Source organism: Pecten maximus, chromosome 18 (assembly GCF_902652985.1).
Source record: "Pecten maximus chromosome 18, xPecMax1.1, whole genome shotgun sequence".
Taxonomy (NCBI): domain Eukaryota; kingdom Metazoa; phylum Mollusca; class Bivalvia; order Pectinida; family Pectinidae; genus Pecten; species Pecten maximus.
The window spans coordinates 13,244,195-13,265,249 of record NC_047032.1 but is presented as its reverse complement, the minus strand read 5'-3'; the positions used below and the strand labels follow the sequence as shown (position 1 = coordinate 13,265,249).

Genomic DNA, 21,055 nt, shown 5'->3' with positions numbered 1-21,055 from the left:
AAATGGCTTGGGATGGTTTGGACAAGCAACAGACTGCATACTTTGTTATAATTCTTTATTTGTTTTATGAGGATCACAAACAGCCCTAGGGCTACAAGATGCTTTCCTCAAAACATAAACAATACAGTATGTACAAAATAATTATATCACACTTTCTCTCATTCACACCAGAGACATATATATATATATATATATATATGTCTCTGCTCACATATACACACAGTAACATAAAGAAATTGACAGGAAGGAGTAGAGGTAGAAGAAGGAAAGTGCATACTTTGAGTCTTCAGTAAAGCCGTTACATTGAAACCGTGAAGCGATAAACTCATTAAGAATCAATAAAGATATATTACAATAAATATTTATGGGGAGGTCCACGAGGGAGACGTTATATATATAGGTCCAGTGTATGTATCACACGTATCATCAACATATACTTATCAAACTCGTGCTACATTCGCAGTCATGTAAATTCTCATTTAATTCATTACTCAAACCGGAATTACTGACAATAAAATCAGCTCGGCCAGTGATTCCGCCTTCCCTTGGGAGCGGTAACGATCAAGGGAAATCGTGACGGATAAAAATTATCCGGGTATCACCTAGGTGTCGCGGTCAGTCACAGATAGGTGTCCGTTGACCGCTCTACTGACCATTTGAACAAATGATGTTTCTCACTGGTCAATAAAAGCAGTTGGTCAGTGTCAATTCGGCTAATTATACAAATAGACACCTTCCCACAGGAAATTATCCCGACTGTTACAATCCGTGAAGACAGTAGGTCCACATAACCCTATTTGGAATATTCGTTTCCGCTATTTAATTAAATTTTAGATAAATTTTGTTTAAATAATTTATTCGCTGTTTTTTTTGTTTTGTTTTTGTTATTATAACATGTACTATTTTGCTGTTGTTATTTTAAAACATCATCATATTCAATACACAACATCAATACATATACACGAATTACAATAGGAGAGGAAAACACGTTTAAAACGTATACTAATTCCTTTCCTAACTACACAGGACGGCAATTAAATCTTAGGAACTAGGACACCTTGATTAACATTGAATAAAAGCAAAGTCACACGTTCCACATATATAAATCTACATGTGATGAATAGAATTGATTATGGACATGATTCATGACGTCATTAAATTGTTGTCTGTGAAATATAAACATACGATACCAAAAATAACTTTCAAGTACAAAAATGTAACTAATATGTCGTTGTTGTTGTTGTTGTTGTTGTATGGGTGTCAGCATTTATTTATTTGTACATTTCGTGAATAACAAAACAGAAAATTCAAGGGAACACAATCAGTTTGGTCATTGAAGTATTATCATATATTTGTTGATTTTGACGTCACAATGATGACATCACATACATAACAACAACAACCCCCCCCCCCCCCCCCCCCCCCCCCCCCCCCGAAACTTATGCGGAATGTATATATGATAAAGCTAAAATGACAAAATGACTCTGCATCCGCAACATCTTCAGCACTTAAATGCTCATTTGTCGCTTCAACAATTAAATACTAAGGACTACGTGCTTAAACGCGGTTATGAAATATATGTACACGCGCAGTTCACCACAATAAAACGTATATAAATAAGTATCTATTTGAAAGATGATAGGACAAAATCCACCCAGTGGCTATACTGAAGAGCGATCATATGACCCTGTGTAAATCTGGCTTAAAGTGCTTCCAGTAACGACGATTCGAATGTCGTCTTTCCCACAGTGTACAAGGAAGCTAACGAGTTTTGCTTTCTCTTTCATTGTCCATTCTTCAACATATACGTCTTTTTTTTCACGCGCACTTAAATAGATTTTTTTGCTGCGTAAAAACCCTCCTCCTCTCCACCGCTTCCCGTTCTTTAAAGGGACGTAACTTTCCAGACCTCTGGTTTGTTTTAGGGAGCATCACAGAACTAAAGACAACATTCTTGACTACGATTTCCCCTGAAATCTGTTCATGTTTTCCAATAGATTATTTCAAAATTTTAGTTAAAGAATGTTGATGAAACTGTGCTCTCAGTTGACAGCTAGTAATTAATCGACGTATTTTAGTACATTATGTATAAATACTGTATGAATTTAAATTGAACACTCATGAAACCGGGACCCGCTTCATGAAACTGAATGTTTCCCAATATCATCTATTTTTTTGAGTTAGTTGTAGACGTTGATTCAGTATAATTCTAATGAATTCATCATCATCAGGCATATAACTGTTTATGGAGGGTAGACTTCGTCGGAAAATCGATGCATGTCACTCTGAATCGAATGAATTCCGAATGTTATTTGTTTTAAGCTTCTCACACTTTGTTTAAGTGGTAATTTCTAATTGTTGTTGATTTTTTTCCCCACACCCCATCGACTGTCCATTTCTGAATATTTAGACAGAGTTATTTTAAGAAAAATATCATTATACATGGCAAATATTCTTAAGTTTTCAGACCTAATGAATACTACACAATATCGAAATCTTACGTAATCTTAAGTTAATAAAAGTTTTATTTCAAATAGGGGTCTTTTAGTTTGTGCCCCTTATTGGTGCACTGTATATTTGTTGAATGCTATTTAATATGTTTCCTCCGTTCATTATATTTTTGTAAACAAAATTAAATAAATAAAGTGGACGTTGTAGTATACAATCTGGTTCCATGTTCCACACCTTTCAGGTTACTGTCTAAGTCTCCTCCCCGTTATGTATTCATTGATGTAACACGGATCTATCCGATCCGTTTATTAGTTTACTCATCTTTCTTTAGCACGCCTAACAGTTTATCTTTAAACAACACCCCTTGGAATGGCAAGCAACAGCTCCGGGGCATGGCGTTTGTCACACCCATTCTAAGTGCCTACTTTACAATGTTTGCTTCTTCACCAGAAAATGAACGCTGTGTTTTCTTATAGGTTGATATTGACAAATGTCTTGCAAAGGTGTCAGGTTGTACGGAATGATAGGAAAACCACTCGGACCTTTCCGTCATATTTTCGGGAAAATGTATTTCCGAAGATATGACGGAAAGGCCTGAGTGGTTTTCTGATTCGGAATGAGCCCTTCACATGCCGCCGTGGTTCCTATAGCATATCAATGGGAGATAAATACTGGTTGGCTTGATTAGTTCCAATTTGATAAGACCATGATAAGACAAGCATTCCCGTTTCTTTTCTTCCTTTTTTTCTTCACTTTTTCGATATTTTATAATCGGATCTCGTGTCCATCCTCCGAGACGTTCTTGCTTTAATGTGCGATTTATCGTAGAAGAGTGTTATAATCCGACTTGAGAATTCATCGTCATTACATATGTATGGTTTCGATAGTGATAATCAATTAATTATCAGTAAATTACTGGACCCCAGATTTTGTTTATGATGTCAGAATGGCTTAAATGACGAATTTTGCTTATCACTAAAATGGTCTTTCATTGAACTACAGGTTTAATGTATGAAGACATACTATTTAAGCCTGGCCCCGCTTGCACAAAACATCTCAAACGGGGCCTGGTATCTACAAATTAATCATATCATTAACTTCAGCGAACCTTAAAGGAGTCGATAACCTGGGCAAGTTCATATATCGTGCAAACTATTTTTAATGTAATATTGTAATATTTTATTTGGTCATGAATTATTACGTATTCGGATCAGTTCATTGTTTCTATCACGAATTCCTATAGTATTTCAGAATTGAGGAATCTAACAGTGATAATCATATTGCAATCTTAAAGCTATGCACTCGTGTATAGCACAAATATATTTAGTTTAAACTGTATTTTATTTGTCAATTTTTATTTAACAATATATATACAACATCTAAATGATACAAAAAGGAGTCAGAAACAAGTGCCAATACACTTATATAAATATGAAACAATAAGAGTTTATTACATACACAACTCAATGAGGATATTTTACATTATATAATATCATTCACTTCATTATACACGTGATGTACATTAAATAGCTAAACGTGTCTCATAAGCCAATATCGGCTGGTAATATGATTGATTGATTGATTGATTGATTGATTGATTGATTGATTGATTGATTGATTGATTGAATTGTCTTAGTCCGATCTGTTTTAACAATCACAATTCAATTCAATTCAATTTATTTCTCTTTAACCATACATAACAGTACAGAGAAAACATATTTACACAATACAAAAATTATATACAGTTGTTCACATGTAGCATGCACGTTTTGGGGAATTCTGTTTGACATTTTTCGCATCTATATTGTCCGGATCACCCATCATTGTTGTCCGGATCACCCATCATTGTTGTCCGGATCACCTATCATTGTCCGGATTACACATCATATATTTATAAGCTCTCAGTGTAACGACTGTTCTAACACCTTAATCGCCCTGACGGTCTCGGCGACTTTTGTTTTATGTTTTCACTAGAGCTTTGTTCTCAGTTGATGTAGTAACACCTAGGTTTAATAACATCTATGTCGTAGTAATCCTAGAAAATAAACAAATTATTGACAAATTAGATTAGTAAGAAAAGCGTCCAATAAGTAGAAAACAATGATACAGGGAAGTTGATCGGTGAAGGCCCGGTGACACTCTCTAACAGCACCAGAAATGCCCTTTTATCTTTCCGACCGTCCAGGAAATAAGACACACACACATATACATACATTACAAGTCATTGCGTGGGCCTGTTCAGTCACACACGTCGACAAGACGGGACAGCGGTAACACTTTACAGTTGTTTAACCGACTATTGGACTTTACTTACTGTACCCGCAGGTAAACGACTTAAAATATAATTTTCTAATTAGAAATTGTCTACAAATATTAATTTAAATTTTATTTAAGTGGGGTTAATTTCTACAGCATGTTGGTAATGCGCGCGGAGGTATTCATAACATTTGACAAACAGATATATATTTATATTGTATGTAAAATACATATATGCATGTAAATATTACATTATTGTATGTTGAAAATAATAATGATCTGATCGAGCAATTGTATATGATGTAAATGAATGATATAAAACGATATATATTAATTTGTTATGATAAGCCTACAGGATATGATAAAAACATTACAGCATAATCACATTTTCCACAATTGATTTCTGTAAAACTTTGTTGATAATATAATAAAATGCAGTTTTAAATCATTTAGGTTGAAAGAAATTAACTTTTATCGAAAAGGCACTTAATGTCGTCTATTTATTTATTTAAATAATTATATTTATTTATTTATTTATTTATTTATTTATTTATTTATTTTCTTTTTTTTTCTTTTCTTTTTTCCTTTGTATTTTACTTATTTTTGTTTAGTGTGATAATGGGCCCGGTGTTTATCAGTAAACCATAACCATTTCCTTCTGATAAATCCTCATCACAGCTAATCAGCATGTAATCTCGTTAGCACAATAACAGCTAATACTTTTACTGCTGATAATACGGATAAACTGTTTAGATTCATATTAATTCTATTCTCAAAAAAAGAAAGAAAACTCAAATAGTTTTGAGAAATAACAAAACGCCCACAATATATATTTATAACATTTTTTTCAGCAGCTGTAGATTTCACTTATTGTAATAATATAAAAAGAAGGTTAAATTTGATCTATTCCGCATTTCAGTATACAGACTTGTTAACAATTTTGTGTTGGAACATTTCATTAATGAAGACAATTTTAAAGCATTCAAAATGGTGTTCACTAAGCAGGATTATCAGATCTATACAAGTTCTGGACTTTCTAAAATCGGCGTATCAGCAGAAGGGAATCCATTCGAAACTTTTATATATGAAAAAATAGGGGTTCATAATTGTCCAGTAAGGGGTTCATAATTGTCCAGTAAGGGGTTCATAATTGTCCAGTAAGGGGTTCGCATTCACACTCTGTAGAGGATAGGACTTAGATTAGTCAATATAATTTGTAGTGATATTCGTGACTTCAGATCCGAAGCACTAAAATAATTATGTTAATTATTATGTTAAATTAATAAAACATCAAAATTACATTAAAAACTTCACTTCAGGTATTGTCTGTAGTGATGTACAAGCCAAACATTTCTAAAAAAAATTGTATAAGAAATTGACCTCTTCAAATCCCAGGTCTTCCTGGCGATAAATGTATTACCTAAACAAAAGTTACGGTGTCATATAGTTTTAGACTTGGTAAAATTTATCACCTATAAAATTTACAAATATTTTTAGCGTTTTGAGGAAAGTCTATACTAATGCACTGATAATTTGTATCCAATCCATTTTGTTTCAATTATCATAAAACATATTCTTAAACCAATTTATAATACGGCACAGTTATAGCAACGCCCTTCAACAGAAGGAAATAACTAAAACTTCTATAGAAAAATGCTACAGAATTTAAGGAACTTATTAACAAATTTTGATACATTTGCCTTAAATTTGACAACGATATCATGTAAAAATATACAAGCGAAAGAATTTCTTTTTATTAATATTTATCAAATTACACTAAAATATTTGGATGATTTAGAATTGAAAATTTCATATCACCCATAAATACAAAGGATATAAAATTTAGTTTTATGCAATTAACACCGTGTTAATTGATGATAACAACAATACATCAAGTAATTAAAAATATGTTTATATTAGACAATAGAAAAATGTACATTATAATATAAGATGAATAATTTGCACACCAATACAGGGCCTTTGAAATAATGTGGCATGAACATGTGGTAACCCCTTGTAAGATTGTCTTTCACTAGTTTTTAGAATGTTATCTTTTCATAAATAAAAGGGATTATCTTATCCAAATTTATAACTCTTTTAAGACGTTGAATTCAAATCAGAAACAATTTTGTTTAGAGACCAGCATCGAACCGCACACCTGAATTCAAATGTCTCTTAGATATATTTATATACATGTATGTGAAAACTTTTATTAAATCCAGCGACATATTTTTTTAAACATATTGTATTATTGTAGATATATGTATGATTCTATATATAGATAAATATTGGGAGTATAGATAAATTGATATAACTTGTGTCTAATTCTGTGAACTTTAACTTAATCAGTGTACATTGTAAAAATGTTATTCCATCAAAATATGGACTAATATGTGCATACGTGTTTTTATGATATATATATAAATCAGGAAAATCTAATAGGAAGTGTATTATTTTGAAATAACAATTAAACAGCTGCTTCAGTTCTTAATAGATTATGACCTCACAACAGGAACACAGTGCACGGAAAGATCGTATCTCAAAACGGAATTTATACTTTTATAGACATAACAGAAAACTATTTTTTTTCTTTTTGATAAAATGGAATTAGATATGTCAGTCAGAAGATGAAAATCTTGTTACCATTTTGTCAGGTAATAACTCCGAGATTATGTGAATAAGTTATTAATATGAATACTTCGTCTATTCATAAAACAGCCAGAACTGAGGACAGTGAGGTTGTATCCTGTATATATAGCTCTACTTTAACTGTTCAACATTTATATCTACTGTATATATAGAACTGTGTAATACATGTTTGATTTCAATATAAAATATGCAATGAAATGAATTTAAGAGGCGATATCTCTACAACGTTTTAATCAAGCGAATATATTTAAGATTTTGAAAATTTTCGCTGACAATTATGAAAGTGTTTCCTTCGGATAATATGTAATCAGTTTATGCTATAAATCGGTCGACCGTTAGTGGTTGTCATAACTGAGCGATTCCACGAAATTCATCCACTTTGGTGATGATTTATTTGATTTAATATTTTTATTGTTAAATATAACAACAGGAATACGACACAAGTTATCGCAACTTAAAAACGCCTTCTTCCAATAATCATTCTGTACATATGAGGATTTATGATAAATGAATGCTATTTTATTTTATTTCAAATGTAAAATAGACATTATAGACAATTTGATGTTCATCGCTCATTTTTACTTATAAAACACTCAAATACAACATGCATGTAAATTTATGAATAGCAGGTCAAATTACGCGGTTCTGATTTATAAATGTTTCGAACGTAGTAAAACAAAATATTTATAAACAAAAAGAAAATATACTTTCCCAAACCTCATCATAGGTTTAATGAGATAATTATTTCGTATATTGACCATGGTTTATTTATTTTTTTAGACTTATGATGGCGAAGATACTAAACCCGTACCCGATACTTCCACCGACGATGATGTCGTCCTCTGACTTACATCTCTCTTTGTGCCATATGCCTTACTCCTTTGATCCCCGAGGCGTGATGCCGCTCCCTCTGGACTTGTCTGCATACAGCGCCCTCTACTTCCAGGCCCAGCAGACCCGACATTTCCATGGTTACCTGGGTGCGTCTAGCTACTCCACCGGCGTCCTGGATTTGTCTACCCGGCATGATCGCTCGTTCTCCCCTGGATCTGAAGAGGATTCGCCTAAGAGGGTCGTTGCAGGTATGTCAAGAGGAAAAACATACCATCTTAGAGAAATTACGAGCGTTTTAATCATTCATTAGTAAATTTAAGAGATTACTTAATCATAGTCATAAAAGGGGAACACAAGTGCTTGGTTTCTAAACTGTTATCATCGACTAGCTTCAGAAACATGTATTTTTGTATTTTCTATATTTTCATTTCAAAATGAAGATCGACTTTATCTTATGTCACCAGGGGCAATGAAATATCCTGTATCTTGTGACACTAGGACAATGTGATACCCTGTAACTTGTGACACTAGGACAATGTGATACTCTGTATCTTGTGACACTAGGACAATGTGATATCCTGTATGTGACACTAGGACAATGTGATATCCTGTATCTTGTGACACTAGGACAATGTGATACTCTGTATCTTGTGACACTAGGACAATGTGATATCCTGTATCTTGTGACACTAGGACAATGTGATACTCTGTATCTTGTGACACTAGGACAATGTTATACTCTGTGTCTTGTGACACTGAGGACAATGTGATATCCTGTATCTTGTGACACTAGGACAATGTGATACTCTGTATCTTGTGACACTAGGACAATGTGATACTCTGTATCTTGTGACACTAGGACAATGTGATACTCTGTATCTTGTGACACTAGGACAATGTGATACTCTGTATCTTGTGACACTGGGACAATGTGATACTCTGTATCTTGTGACACTAGGACAATGTGATACTCTGTATCTTGTGACACTAGGACAATGTGATACTCTGTATCTTGTGACACTAGGACAATGTGATATCCTGTATCTTGTGACACTAGGACAATGTGATACTCTGTATCTTGTGACACTAGGACAATGTGATACTCTGTATCTTGTGACACTAGGACAATGTGATACTCTGTATCTTGTGACACTAGGACAATGTTATACTCTGTGTCTTGTGACACTGAGGACAATGTGATACCCTGTATCTTGTGACACTAGGACAATGTGATACTCTGTATCTTGTGACACTCAGGACAATGTGATATCCTGTATCTTGTGACACTAGGACAATGTGATACTCTGTATCTTGTGACACTAGGACAATGTGATACTCTGTATCTTGTGACACTAGGACAATGTGATACTCTGTATCTTGTGACACTAGGACAATGTGATACTCTGTATCTTGTGACACTAGGACAATGTGATATCCTGTATCTTGTGACACTAGGACAATGTGATACTCTGTATCTTGTGACACTAGGACAATGTGATACTCTGTATCTTGTGACACTAGGACAATGTGATACTCTGTATCTTGTGACACTAGGACAATGTGATACCCTGTATCTTGTGACGCTAGGACAATGTGATTCTCTGTATCTTGTGACACTAGGACAATGTGATACTCTGTATCGATGTTGTGGTAGTGATTTATCACGTCGATCAGAGCATCTGTTCAACCGGTGGCGAGGATCCGCGCACTTAAAACTTCCGTTTTATTGGTTATTTGGCATACATCATTTTCCGAAAGGGATGCCAACACCGGAACGAACTTCTCATAACATCAGTTGAGTTACCCGGCGCGCTACAATCCCCTGTCCATAAACCACTCTATATAAGCAATATAAAGGCATTTAATATAGATCAAGTCAAAATGATTGAAATTATTTTTATCGTGTATCGATACAATGGAATCAAGTGTCAAGTAAGATGCATATCAGATCGGGTGTCGTGTAAGATCAGGTGTCGTGTACATCGTGTAAGATCACGTGTCGTGTAATAGTGTCAGATCAGGTGTTGTGTACATCGTGTAAGATCAGGTGTTGTGTACATCGTGTAAGATCAGGTGTCGTGTACATTGTGTACGATCACGTGTTGTGTACATCGTGTAAGATCAGGTGTTGTGTACATCGTGTAAGATCAGGTGTCGTGTACATTGTGTACGATCACGTGTCGTGTACATTGTGTAAGATCAGGTGTCGTGTACATTGTGTAAGATCAGGTGTCGTGTACATTGTGTACGATCAGGTGTCGTGAACATTGTGTACGATCAGGTGTCGTGTAAATCGTGTAAGATCAAGTGTCGAGTACATTGTGTAAGATCATGTGCCGTGTATAATGTGTAAGATCAGGTGTCATGTACATTGTGTAAGATCAGGTGCCGTGTACATTGTGTAAGATCAGGTGTCGTGTATATTGTATAAGATCAGGTGTCGTGTACATCGAGTAAGATCAGGTGCCGTGTATATTGTGTAAGATCAGGTGTCGTGTATATTGTATAAGATCAGGTGTCGTGTACATCGTGTAAGATCATGTGTCGTGTACATGGTGTAAGATCAGGTGTCGTGTATATTGTGTAAGATCATGTGTCGTGTACATGGTGTAAGATCAGGTGTCGTGTATATTGTGTAAGATCAGGTGTCGTGTACATCGTGTAAGATCAGGTGTCGTGTACATCGTGTAAGATCAGATGTCGTGTACATCGTGTAAGATCAGGTGTCGTGTACATGGTGTAAGATCAGGTGTCGTGTACATTGTGTAAGATCAGGTGTCGTGTACATTGTGTAAGATCAGGTGTCGTGTACATTGTGTAAGATCAGGTGTCGTGTACATTGTGTAAGATCAGGTGTCGTGTACATGGTGTAAGATCAGGTGTCATGTACATTTTGTAAGATCAGGTGCCGTGTACATTGTGTAAGATCAGGTGCCGTGTACATTGTGTAAGATCAGGTGCCGTGTACATTGTGTAAGATCAGGTGCCGTGTACATCGTGTAAGATCAGGTGTCGTGTACATCGTGTAAGATCAGGTGTCGTGTATAATGTGTAAGATCAGGTGTCATGTACATTGTAAAAAACACAATGTAATTCCAATTAGCCTTTCTAATGCTGGTGGAGAAAAATCTACTATTCCTTTTGTAAAATTTGGTGATATTTTCAGCCAGTTTAGAATTTTATTTTTCTATTTTCAAATCGGTGCTCACTTGTCATTTTTAAGGAACATTGTATTAAAGTAAGTACGCTTTGTATCATACTAGCTAAATGTCACAGTTCCCATCACATCAGTCCATATTTCTTTTTTATGAACATGCTTGTTTATTTGATCTCTCATATATTTAATGAAAACAGTAATTCGGTAGTTTGATAAACATGAAGATTATGCTAAAATATTCTTTAGATTAAATTTTCGTGTAAATTTTAATTGATTGGAACGGGAACATACCCAGTTATCTGTTTCAACTAATATCTCCAACCCCTATTTATTATGAAATTTTGTATACTGCTGAAATTTATGGTTTTAATCGGTGATCAAACTCTAACAAACGTGTTGTATTTTTCTACGTACAGTGTATTTTTAAATACCATAGCTTACAACTTCTTTTCCACGCAAAAAAAAAAAAAAAAAAAAACTATTTACACGTCCATACAATACAAAGAAATGCTTCACGACTAGTTTTAATTCGGTCCCAATATTGACGTGAAAAGAATATCAGAGTTATTTTCCTAACTATCTGTTAAATTGAATTATGATACCTTGTGGTTTCCCGCTCGGCCTTGTCGTGGTAGGTGGTAGCTATTAGGCGCTTCTTAATACTTTGTATTATGTTCATATATCCGTTGAAACAATGAAATCATCCTTACCGCTGACTTACCACTGGGGCCCAGGATGTAGATGAAATAAAATCTGGTGAAAATTAATATCAAAATCTGAGCTTTAGGAAATTTGGAACGGTTTTAAACGCGTTTTGTGTCCAACTTTAACCATGTGCAATTCTTGAAATTAGGAGAACGTGTTTTATATTTGTCAAAGATTGATTAGAATTTAAGAAATACTGGTGTGCATCGTTTCATCCGTGGGGGGCCCCATATTTATGTGGATAACAATGAAAATATGTATAACCACATATGAAGAGTGGGTCAAGTTTCTCGGCGAATTTCGGAAAAAGATAAGCGCAAACGGACACGAAGTTTGAGGTATTTTAATTTTGAAAGGAAATATTTGAATGACATATTGCCGTTTGTTATGAGTTACCCGTTTATCTCTGTAGAGCAAGCTTGTAAGCCCTTGTTTTTATCTTAAATTGCTCAATAAAACAAACACTCGCGCGAGGCTGAACACAGCGTTAATTAAGCTAATTTACTCTGTACACTTGCCCCGTAATGTCAAATATTTAGCCCCTTTTCTCAGTAAAACACTTAGGTGTTTCCCATTTGCTCTTACGTTAAGGAAAATCAATCCTGCACAGAACTCCTACATTCTCTTTAAAAGCTTTCTTTTGGATTTAGAATGGAAAGTTTTTTTCCGTGAATTGGATTTAATTCATCTATAATTTCGCATTGTGAATTGTGATGGCATTGCTAAGTTTTATTTCATTCCTTCACAGAAAAAACAGAAGCCAAGCCTCGTTTTGACTTCGCACACTTAGCTGAGGCTGCTACCAGTAAATCCGAAAAAGAAAGAGATCTTGAGACGAAAACAATGAACAATGATCCCATTATTACGCACGTTTTGGATCATTACTTACCCTCCGATAACTTCAGGTAAGATATCTTAATCTCATCAACGCTAATTCATGACAAAGTAACTATTTGTACTGTGAGTTATATCGCAAAACTTTATATATTATTAAGACTTAAGCGTTTTAAAACAGACAAAAATTGAGGTTTTTTCGTGTTATCTGAACACTATTATTTTAGGCCAATATTATTTTTTTTCTGTATATATTGTACAATTTTATTCTTTATTACTTATCTACTCGTTTGCTATATCTTCGATATGTTTTTAAGTGAATTAATAATTTATGAAACAGCAAAACAATCAAGAATTAGTTTCATTTGTTTAAACAGAGAAAACAATATTGTTTATACATCAATTTTACTCACTGTTAGATAGAGTGACTTCCCTTCTTTCTGTATAACCTGTTTTGTATAAGGTGGCGTTTTAAGTGGTATTTAGCCACTTAAATATAGCTGACAGTAGAACGACGCGTTAGAGGGGCGGGGCTGTTATTACTCTCTACCAAAACAAAACATGCGCCGACGCCAAAAATAATAAACACAGATTTTGTAACGTTAAAATTTACTGATAAAGTATTATTTATTTATTTTTTCTTTGTTTATTGATGTGTCGATTGATTTCTTGAGATATTTTACGAATATGATCCTGTTAAAAGCAATTTATCAACCCATACATTGAATTGACATTATTTCTTGATTTGATTGAAAAAAGCTGCTTTGAAACTATTAGAAGATTTTTTAAAAAAAAAAAAAAGAAATTCCTACTAATTAAAAAGATAAAAGTGTAACTTTAAATCACTACTTGAAGGTTTGTTTCATGCTGTGTTAAAGAACACATATCACAAACTGGTGCTCCTTTACTTTCAATCCATTTAATCGATAAATAATAATTGACGGACCCCGTCGTGAATTTTGAAATAATAATCAGACACGAAAATGAATGTTCTCTGTAGAAACATGAAGGTTGAAATTATTTTCTACGAAAATGTGTAGTCATGTTCGATTTCATAAGATAAGTTGATAACTCAATTATTGAAACACATGTCAATTTGGAATTTTACAAAGATTAAACTGGTGTGCATCCAAAAGCGCTTACTGATTATATATATTTACAATAAGCATATTTCATTCAAAATTATTTTATTGACAAAGACATCAAAATAATTAATTGGGCACAAGTTCTCACAGCTTACAAGGCCCTCTCACAACATTACAGAAAGCAATAGTCACAGACAGCACGTGATGACAAAACTTTGAGGAGCAGATGTCAAATACTTACAACATATCCTACTTTATCCTATTGACACATTGTAAATAGCATTGCACATTTTTGTCATTGACAAACGATTCCGAATCACTACAGACATTATTGTTATTGTTATCACAGGTTTGAATGTCCACTGGTATTGATGGTGTTGATTTTTGTAGGTACAAGCCGAGTTACTCTAGTTGGTACGGACCCCTCTCCAAAACTATATCACAAACTTCAGAACGAGGCCGGGGAAGGCGACCAAAGAGGTATTTATTTATTTATTTATTTATTTATTTATGTATCTATTTATTTATTTATTTATACGCGTGTTCATCATCAATACTACGATCAAAGGGTACAGGAACTCGATTTCCAAATTTTAGATTATACACACACATAAATGGACTGTTTTCGTCATATTACATATTAATCAATCGCCTTGAAGTATACCGGGAGAATTAATTGAATGAATAATTGAAGATTTTGTATGTTTTAATTAGCTAATTATACTTATTAATATATCAGTAAATGTTGTAGTTACTTATGATTTGTACACTGAAGAGTGATAACGACCGACATTAGCCACGAGTTTACTTATATACTTGATAGATTACATCCCTCCACAGTGACGTATATCATTAGCTAGAACATAAGGGAAATGTTAGATCCTGTGTAATAGGTTAAACGATATCATTTTTCTTATCTGTAAAACACTTTCTACAGCCGGTATATTCACGTTAGTTTATTCTATCATTGGTCACATGTTAAGTTCAATTATAAACACAACTTATATTTGAATTTAACATGTGACCAATGATAGAATGAACTAACGTAAATATACCGGCTGTAGAAAGTTTTACAAATGTAGCGAAAATTTTGGCCATTGTCAACACCACATGGTTTCAATATCGCTCCACTTATCAACCATATGTTACACGTGTGCACACGTACCAGAAATGTATTTCATTATGATTAAACAAAAGGTTGGACCGAGCAAATATCGATTCTACATCAATTGTATGGGCGAATTTTTTGTTTATATATATTTCTTGGCAAATTTAGCTATTTATTCATTTATTTCATCTATTTAAATTTTAAATATTCCATTAATCCACAAAAGAAATGTATTAACTGCAGAATGTTAACATGCATGCCGCAGACGGAAGAAAGATCTCGATGGTATTAAATTAATTACAAATCAGTAATTAAAATAACGACAAACTATTGTCTACCTCTCCAGGGCCAAGAAGGAATATATCTGTAAATACTGCTGTCGACAATTCACCAAATCTTACAACCTTCTCATACACGAACGGACTCATACTGACGAAAGGCCCTTTCCGTGTGACATATGTGGGAAAGCCTTCAGAAGACAGGATCATCTCAGAGACCACAGGTACAGATTATTTTGCTTACTGGTTATACATTTTTTATTCTGTTTCTCAAGAATATTTTTTTGAGAATGTCAAGTAGTTTTGTACGGTATTAGAAGTTTTATGGTCATTAGAATGTAGTATATTATTTTTCCAGAAAGCGCTTAAAATCGAGTACATTTTTACTCGTTATTATTTAAGTAATATCATCTAACAGGGTTTCCTTCCTGATCCGTCTGTGCGTCCTCATTTTAGAATATCTGTCAATTTTATATCAATTACCGTTACGTCACACTGTCTGTCATTTCGTCCGCGTAATGGAATTAGATAGATATCTATGATATAGTGTGGTATACAACATTGCCTGTCTGTTCGTCTTTACTGCCGTACGTCCGTCTGTTGTCCCCATTGATACAATGGCAGTGTCCGTCTGTTGTCCTCATTGATATAATGGCAGTGTCCGTCTGTTGTCCTCATTGATACAATGGCAGTGTCCGTCTGTTGTCCTCATTGATACATTGACAGTGTCCGTCTGTTGTCCTCATTGATACAATGGCAGTGTCCGTCTGTTGTCCTCATTGATACAATGACAGTGTCCGTCTGTTGTCCTCATTGATACAATGACAGTGTCCGTCTGTTGTCCTCATTGATATAATGGCAGTGTCCGTCTGTTGTCCTCATTTATACAATGGCGGTGTCCGTCTGTTGTCCTCATTGATATAATGGCAGTGTCCGTCTGTTGTCCTCATTGATACAATGGCGGTGTCCGTCTGTTGTCCTCATTGATATAATGGCAGTGTCTGTCTGTTGTCCTCATTGATACAATGGCGGTGTCCGTCTGTTGTCCTCATTGATACAATGACAGTGTCCGTCTGTTGTCCTCATTTATACAATGACAATGTCCGTCTGTTGTCCTCATTGATATAATGGCAGTGTCCGTCTGTTATCCTCATCTATACAATGACAATGTCCGTCTGCTGTTCTCACTGATATAATAACATTGTCCGTCTTTTCGTTGTTACAGGTACATCCACTCGAAGGATAAACCGTTTAAGTGCGGTCAGTGTGGAAAAGGTTTCTGTCAGGCCAGAACATTGGCTGTACACAAGACAACACATGAGGTGAGTTGCTATGAACATTTCACAACGTGACCATGTGCTGAATATTTAATATAGAGTTCAATGTAACCAATCTGTCAGTCCGTACGTCGAATTCTTTAATCAGTAGTAGCATTGCGTCAGCGATAATGTACGTATCAAGATACAAAGTACAAATACAATTAAAATTTTAAAATTCAAACTTTCTCTTATATATATACCCTTTATCTGAATTAGTATTATTTCTTTTTTTACAGACGTGATGTGTACACTCGCAAATCAGTGAAATTCAACCCTCATTGAGGTTTAATATCCGTGATCGTCAGTGCCGGTAAAAGTTTTGTCTCATCACGAAGAACATGCAAAATGACTTGCATCAGTATGACCATGATGAATATTCATAACTTACCACTGCCGGAAGTGAGAAATTGCGCGAGTGTATGCTCAGTGAACTGAAAATTAAGACATTGTACTACACGGTTCGGAATTGTGTGTGCTGGTGATTGTATTTATTACGACGAGGTGTTTCTGTCTCAGTCATAACCCGAATTTGTTCGTTTTTTTGTTTGTTTGTTTGTTTTGAATTATCATATGTTTGTCTTTTGTATCCATTGTTTTATTGTGATATTGTTACAATGATATACATCATGTTTAAGATTCATGTGAGTTTACGCCAAGATTCTGACTGAATTATTTTCTTTATAAATCATGAGTAAATTTGAAACTATTCTAATCGTAATTCCATACTCACTATACACTATATCAGGGTCGTTTCATAGCATTCCATAACTGTTCAATTATTGTTGGATTTATACATTGTTTTCACATTTTTGACTTTTTTTTATATAAACATTTCCTTTAGCTGAAAATCTAATAAAAACTTTTTTTTTTTTCAAGTAATAAAAACAAATCTTACCATTTACACATGTTATATTTACAAAAAAAAACACTCATTAAGATTACTCATTTATTAAATTATGAAGCGTATAAAGTGTAACAAAATGACCCTGACCTCGTTATGATAGATAACTGGACTGGTCTCTTCAGATAATTAGACATTATACAAATCGTGGCTTTTTAAAACTAGATATGGTTTCTGTTGATTGTGAATGTCATTTTTACACGCACACAATTTACTGTTTCTATTTTTAGAACAGTTACTGGGTGCCGTACTTCAATGACTGAAGCTGTTGAGAGGGCGTTAAACAATCCAAAACTAAACTATACAAACATCATCCACTCGAGAGAATATTTTTGTTTATCATGTTCGTACTGTATCTAAACCAAACCTGAATAATATGGCATAAACAGAACTGACAACAGTGAACCAAATGAAAGGCGTATATTAATCCATGTTCTGGTTGGCTTCTACTGAAGCCTTTATTAGAACATCAGAGTCATTCAGACACTTGAACCAACCGACCACTAGTGAGCATGACGATGTGTTCTGAAATAGCCGGAAGTAGCAATGAGATTCTAATCTGACAGACACAACATACACATGGACACGACATTCAAATGTATAGTTAACTTGACATAAAGAAATAAAAACACACTAAACATTCATTAAACAGTGATTCAACACTTCATGTGTTAGGGGCGTGTTTTGAACTCAATTATAAATGTCAGGTTTTAATAGTTTTCAAACTGAGATAGGCTTATATGAGTTTAAACTTGAAATACTATGGTAATAACGCTAACTTAGCACATATTCCCAACTCACAATCCATATGTAAGTTATAGTTTACATGTATCACACATAGATTGGTTATTCTGTGCTAAGTCCCCGTGACTGTAGCTGACTAAAGCTCCCCATTCGATAAGAATATTTGTATCGTAACTTTTTTGAGCGTTCAGAATTTAAGATAACAGCTACATCTACTTAAATAATGTATGGGGTCTTTGTTAAACATGATATGCGTACGCACTTGTAATACGAGACTCGCATCTATGTAAAATCCGGAACACGTTGACACAATGAGTGCGCATGTAAATAGATAATACGTATGTATGATATATAGTATTATATATCTATATCAATATATATTTCATCTCGCCGATATCCATTGGCAACCCTCGATCTGAGGTTGTAGGTAGCGTTTTCATTGGTTATAAAGGTCGGTGACCTTTGACCTCAAACATACAAAGACATTCCATTGGTTGTTATGAATTATACACGTCCTGTTGTTTTGTTAGTTATAGGTTATTGCAAAACAAATTTGCATACTTAATTTGCATACTTAAACATATTTGTTTGAAGTTACTACAAGTTGACTAATAGCGAATTTGACGTGTACGCGTGTGAGTGAATGTAAATCTGCACGTAGTGGTGCGCGTGTGAGTGTGCGCACGTGAAACGTGCTGATAAAGTGCTTGTATGTCTGTGTCTCCTCTGTAAGATGTAAATTTTGTAAACCAACATTAAAATACCGAAACCTTATTTATACAAATGTAAGTGCTTGAGTTGTTATTTGATAATAGAAGACTTGTTCAAGGCGATATTCATGCGATCCAATGACGTCACCAACATAGCGATCCAATGACGTCACCAACATAGCGATCCAATGGCGTCATGAACATAGCGATCCAATGACGTCACCAACATACGACAAGTCGAGACGCCTGAAATTTCTTCATGACCAAGCTGGGCAATCAGACATATCTTGTCAGATACGTTATTTAAGGGTCGGAATAATATTCAATGATTGAATTTGCTTGTAAACATTCATACACTGAAATTCGTTCATGACAAACCAGGGTCCGACACAACTATAGTAAGATTAGTTATTTAAAGGGGCTTTCCTTCGTTGAGACAGCAGTAACATGCAAAATGTTCTATTGATGAAATCTATGTCCGAACAAGGATTATATGAGTGTCTGTACCTACTAGTAATAATGTTAACGCCGAAATGTACAGAAATACCGTCTGTCATTGCGGTAATTAGTGATACTTCGGGTCGAATTAAGAATTTTTAGGACTTATTACTTGATGAACTTCGGTTTACCTTGCGAGTTAAAATGTTCAGATTATAACTTTTACTACCTGGAAAAAATACATATTTTCCATTAAGTTCCATTTTGACGACCTAAACTTTATTCAAACGAAGGAATGCCCCTTTAATGAAGGAATGCCATTCAATGATTGAATTTGCTTGTAAACATTTCATATACTGAGATTTGTTCATGGCAAACCTGAGTAATCCGACAAGTCTCTTACGAAGTTTAGTTTATTTGATATAAGGTTAGATTAGATTATTATCAATAATAATTAATGCTTCAAATATATATATACAGAGACATGTATTTTTCTAGTTGTTTAATCTAATCACAATTAATTAGGTCAACTTATTCTATTTAATGTATTTCTGAACAGGTAAAATATCTTGGTCAGGTAATCGTTATTTTGCGGTAAAAAAAAATTATCCGACGGAGTTTGTAGTTGGGTCGTTAATCCATCTAATCCCACATCGATCTGATTAATCTCAGACGACCTTTTAACAAACCAATCAAAACGCAAGTGGAAAACTTTTGCCAGAATCTGTTTCTCCTCTTCAGCTGTCGTGGCTGGTGGGGAGTGTCAGATCAAGAGTGCCATGGGAAACTAGGTCACAAACGTTACTAAGAGAGAACAACAAAATGGCGGGTGTAACTCCCACTTCTCGGTAAGTCTGTCTAACATTTTACTCTTATCCAACGACTTCCAATCTATCGATTCTGTGAATAATCCGTTGCCAGTCAAAGAATCTTGGATGCATCAAATGTACTTTCGATCATATCGCTAAATGGGAAGTCGCGGGATAAGAGATAAACGTAAGTTACCGAGAGACGAGAGATGTATCCGCCATCTTGTTTTTCTCTTAGTAACGTTTATGGCGTAGTTTCAACCAAACTAATATGGCTGCGCCCATCGCCAGGCCGCTCCATACTTAAACGATCATTCAGAGGATAATGTATTGGTAGTTCGTGGATGTTCCTCCGCGTTTTAACGGACGCAAACCCCGGAAGGAAAAAAGTAGTCAAAAGTATGGAACTGTCGGACGATAAATAATATTTTTAAAATACCGTTTTCTATAACTTGTTTAATTTGCGCATACTTACTGACACCGGCTATAAGGACGTCGTTGTATGGTATGCCTTGGGGTCGACTGTACTCGACCCTTACCGGCTACGTTAGATCTTCACATCGATTTGACATCACACGAAATCAACACCATATATTGGTAAGATTGACGGAGCATAGCAAACATAAACTAGTTTTCGTCACAGTGTCATGAGAATTTGTTGCAATCTACGTGTATTGAGACTGTCACAAGTGTGACTAGCACATTTTCAGACGTTATTTGTGCTAGACTAATAATGAACAGTGAGAATATCAATTTTACCGAACTTTAATTTATGCA

The 21,055-nt window shown here is 34.6% G+C and overlaps 1 protein-coding gene across 1 annotated transcript; it reads left to right on the top strand.

Annotated features, from left to right (window-relative positions):
- The first annotated feature begins 4,626 nt into the window (after window positions 1-4,626).
- Window positions 4,627-19,105, top strand: LOC117317085 (protein odd-skipped-related 1-like). The gene is made up of 7 exons (XM_033871872.1): window positions 4,627-4,776; window positions 8,137-8,438; window positions 12,801-12,957; window positions 14,362-14,451; window positions 15,426-15,581; window positions 16,583-16,679; window positions 16,913-19,105. The coding sequence occupies exons 2-7, from the start codon at window positions 8,141-8,143 to the stop codon at window positions 16,916-16,918; spliced, it is 804 nt and encodes a 267-aa protein (XP_033727763.1). The 5' UTR covers window positions 4,627-4,776; window positions 8,137-8,140; the 3' UTR covers window positions 16,919-19,105.
- Window positions 19,106-21,055: the final 1,950 nt, after the last annotated feature.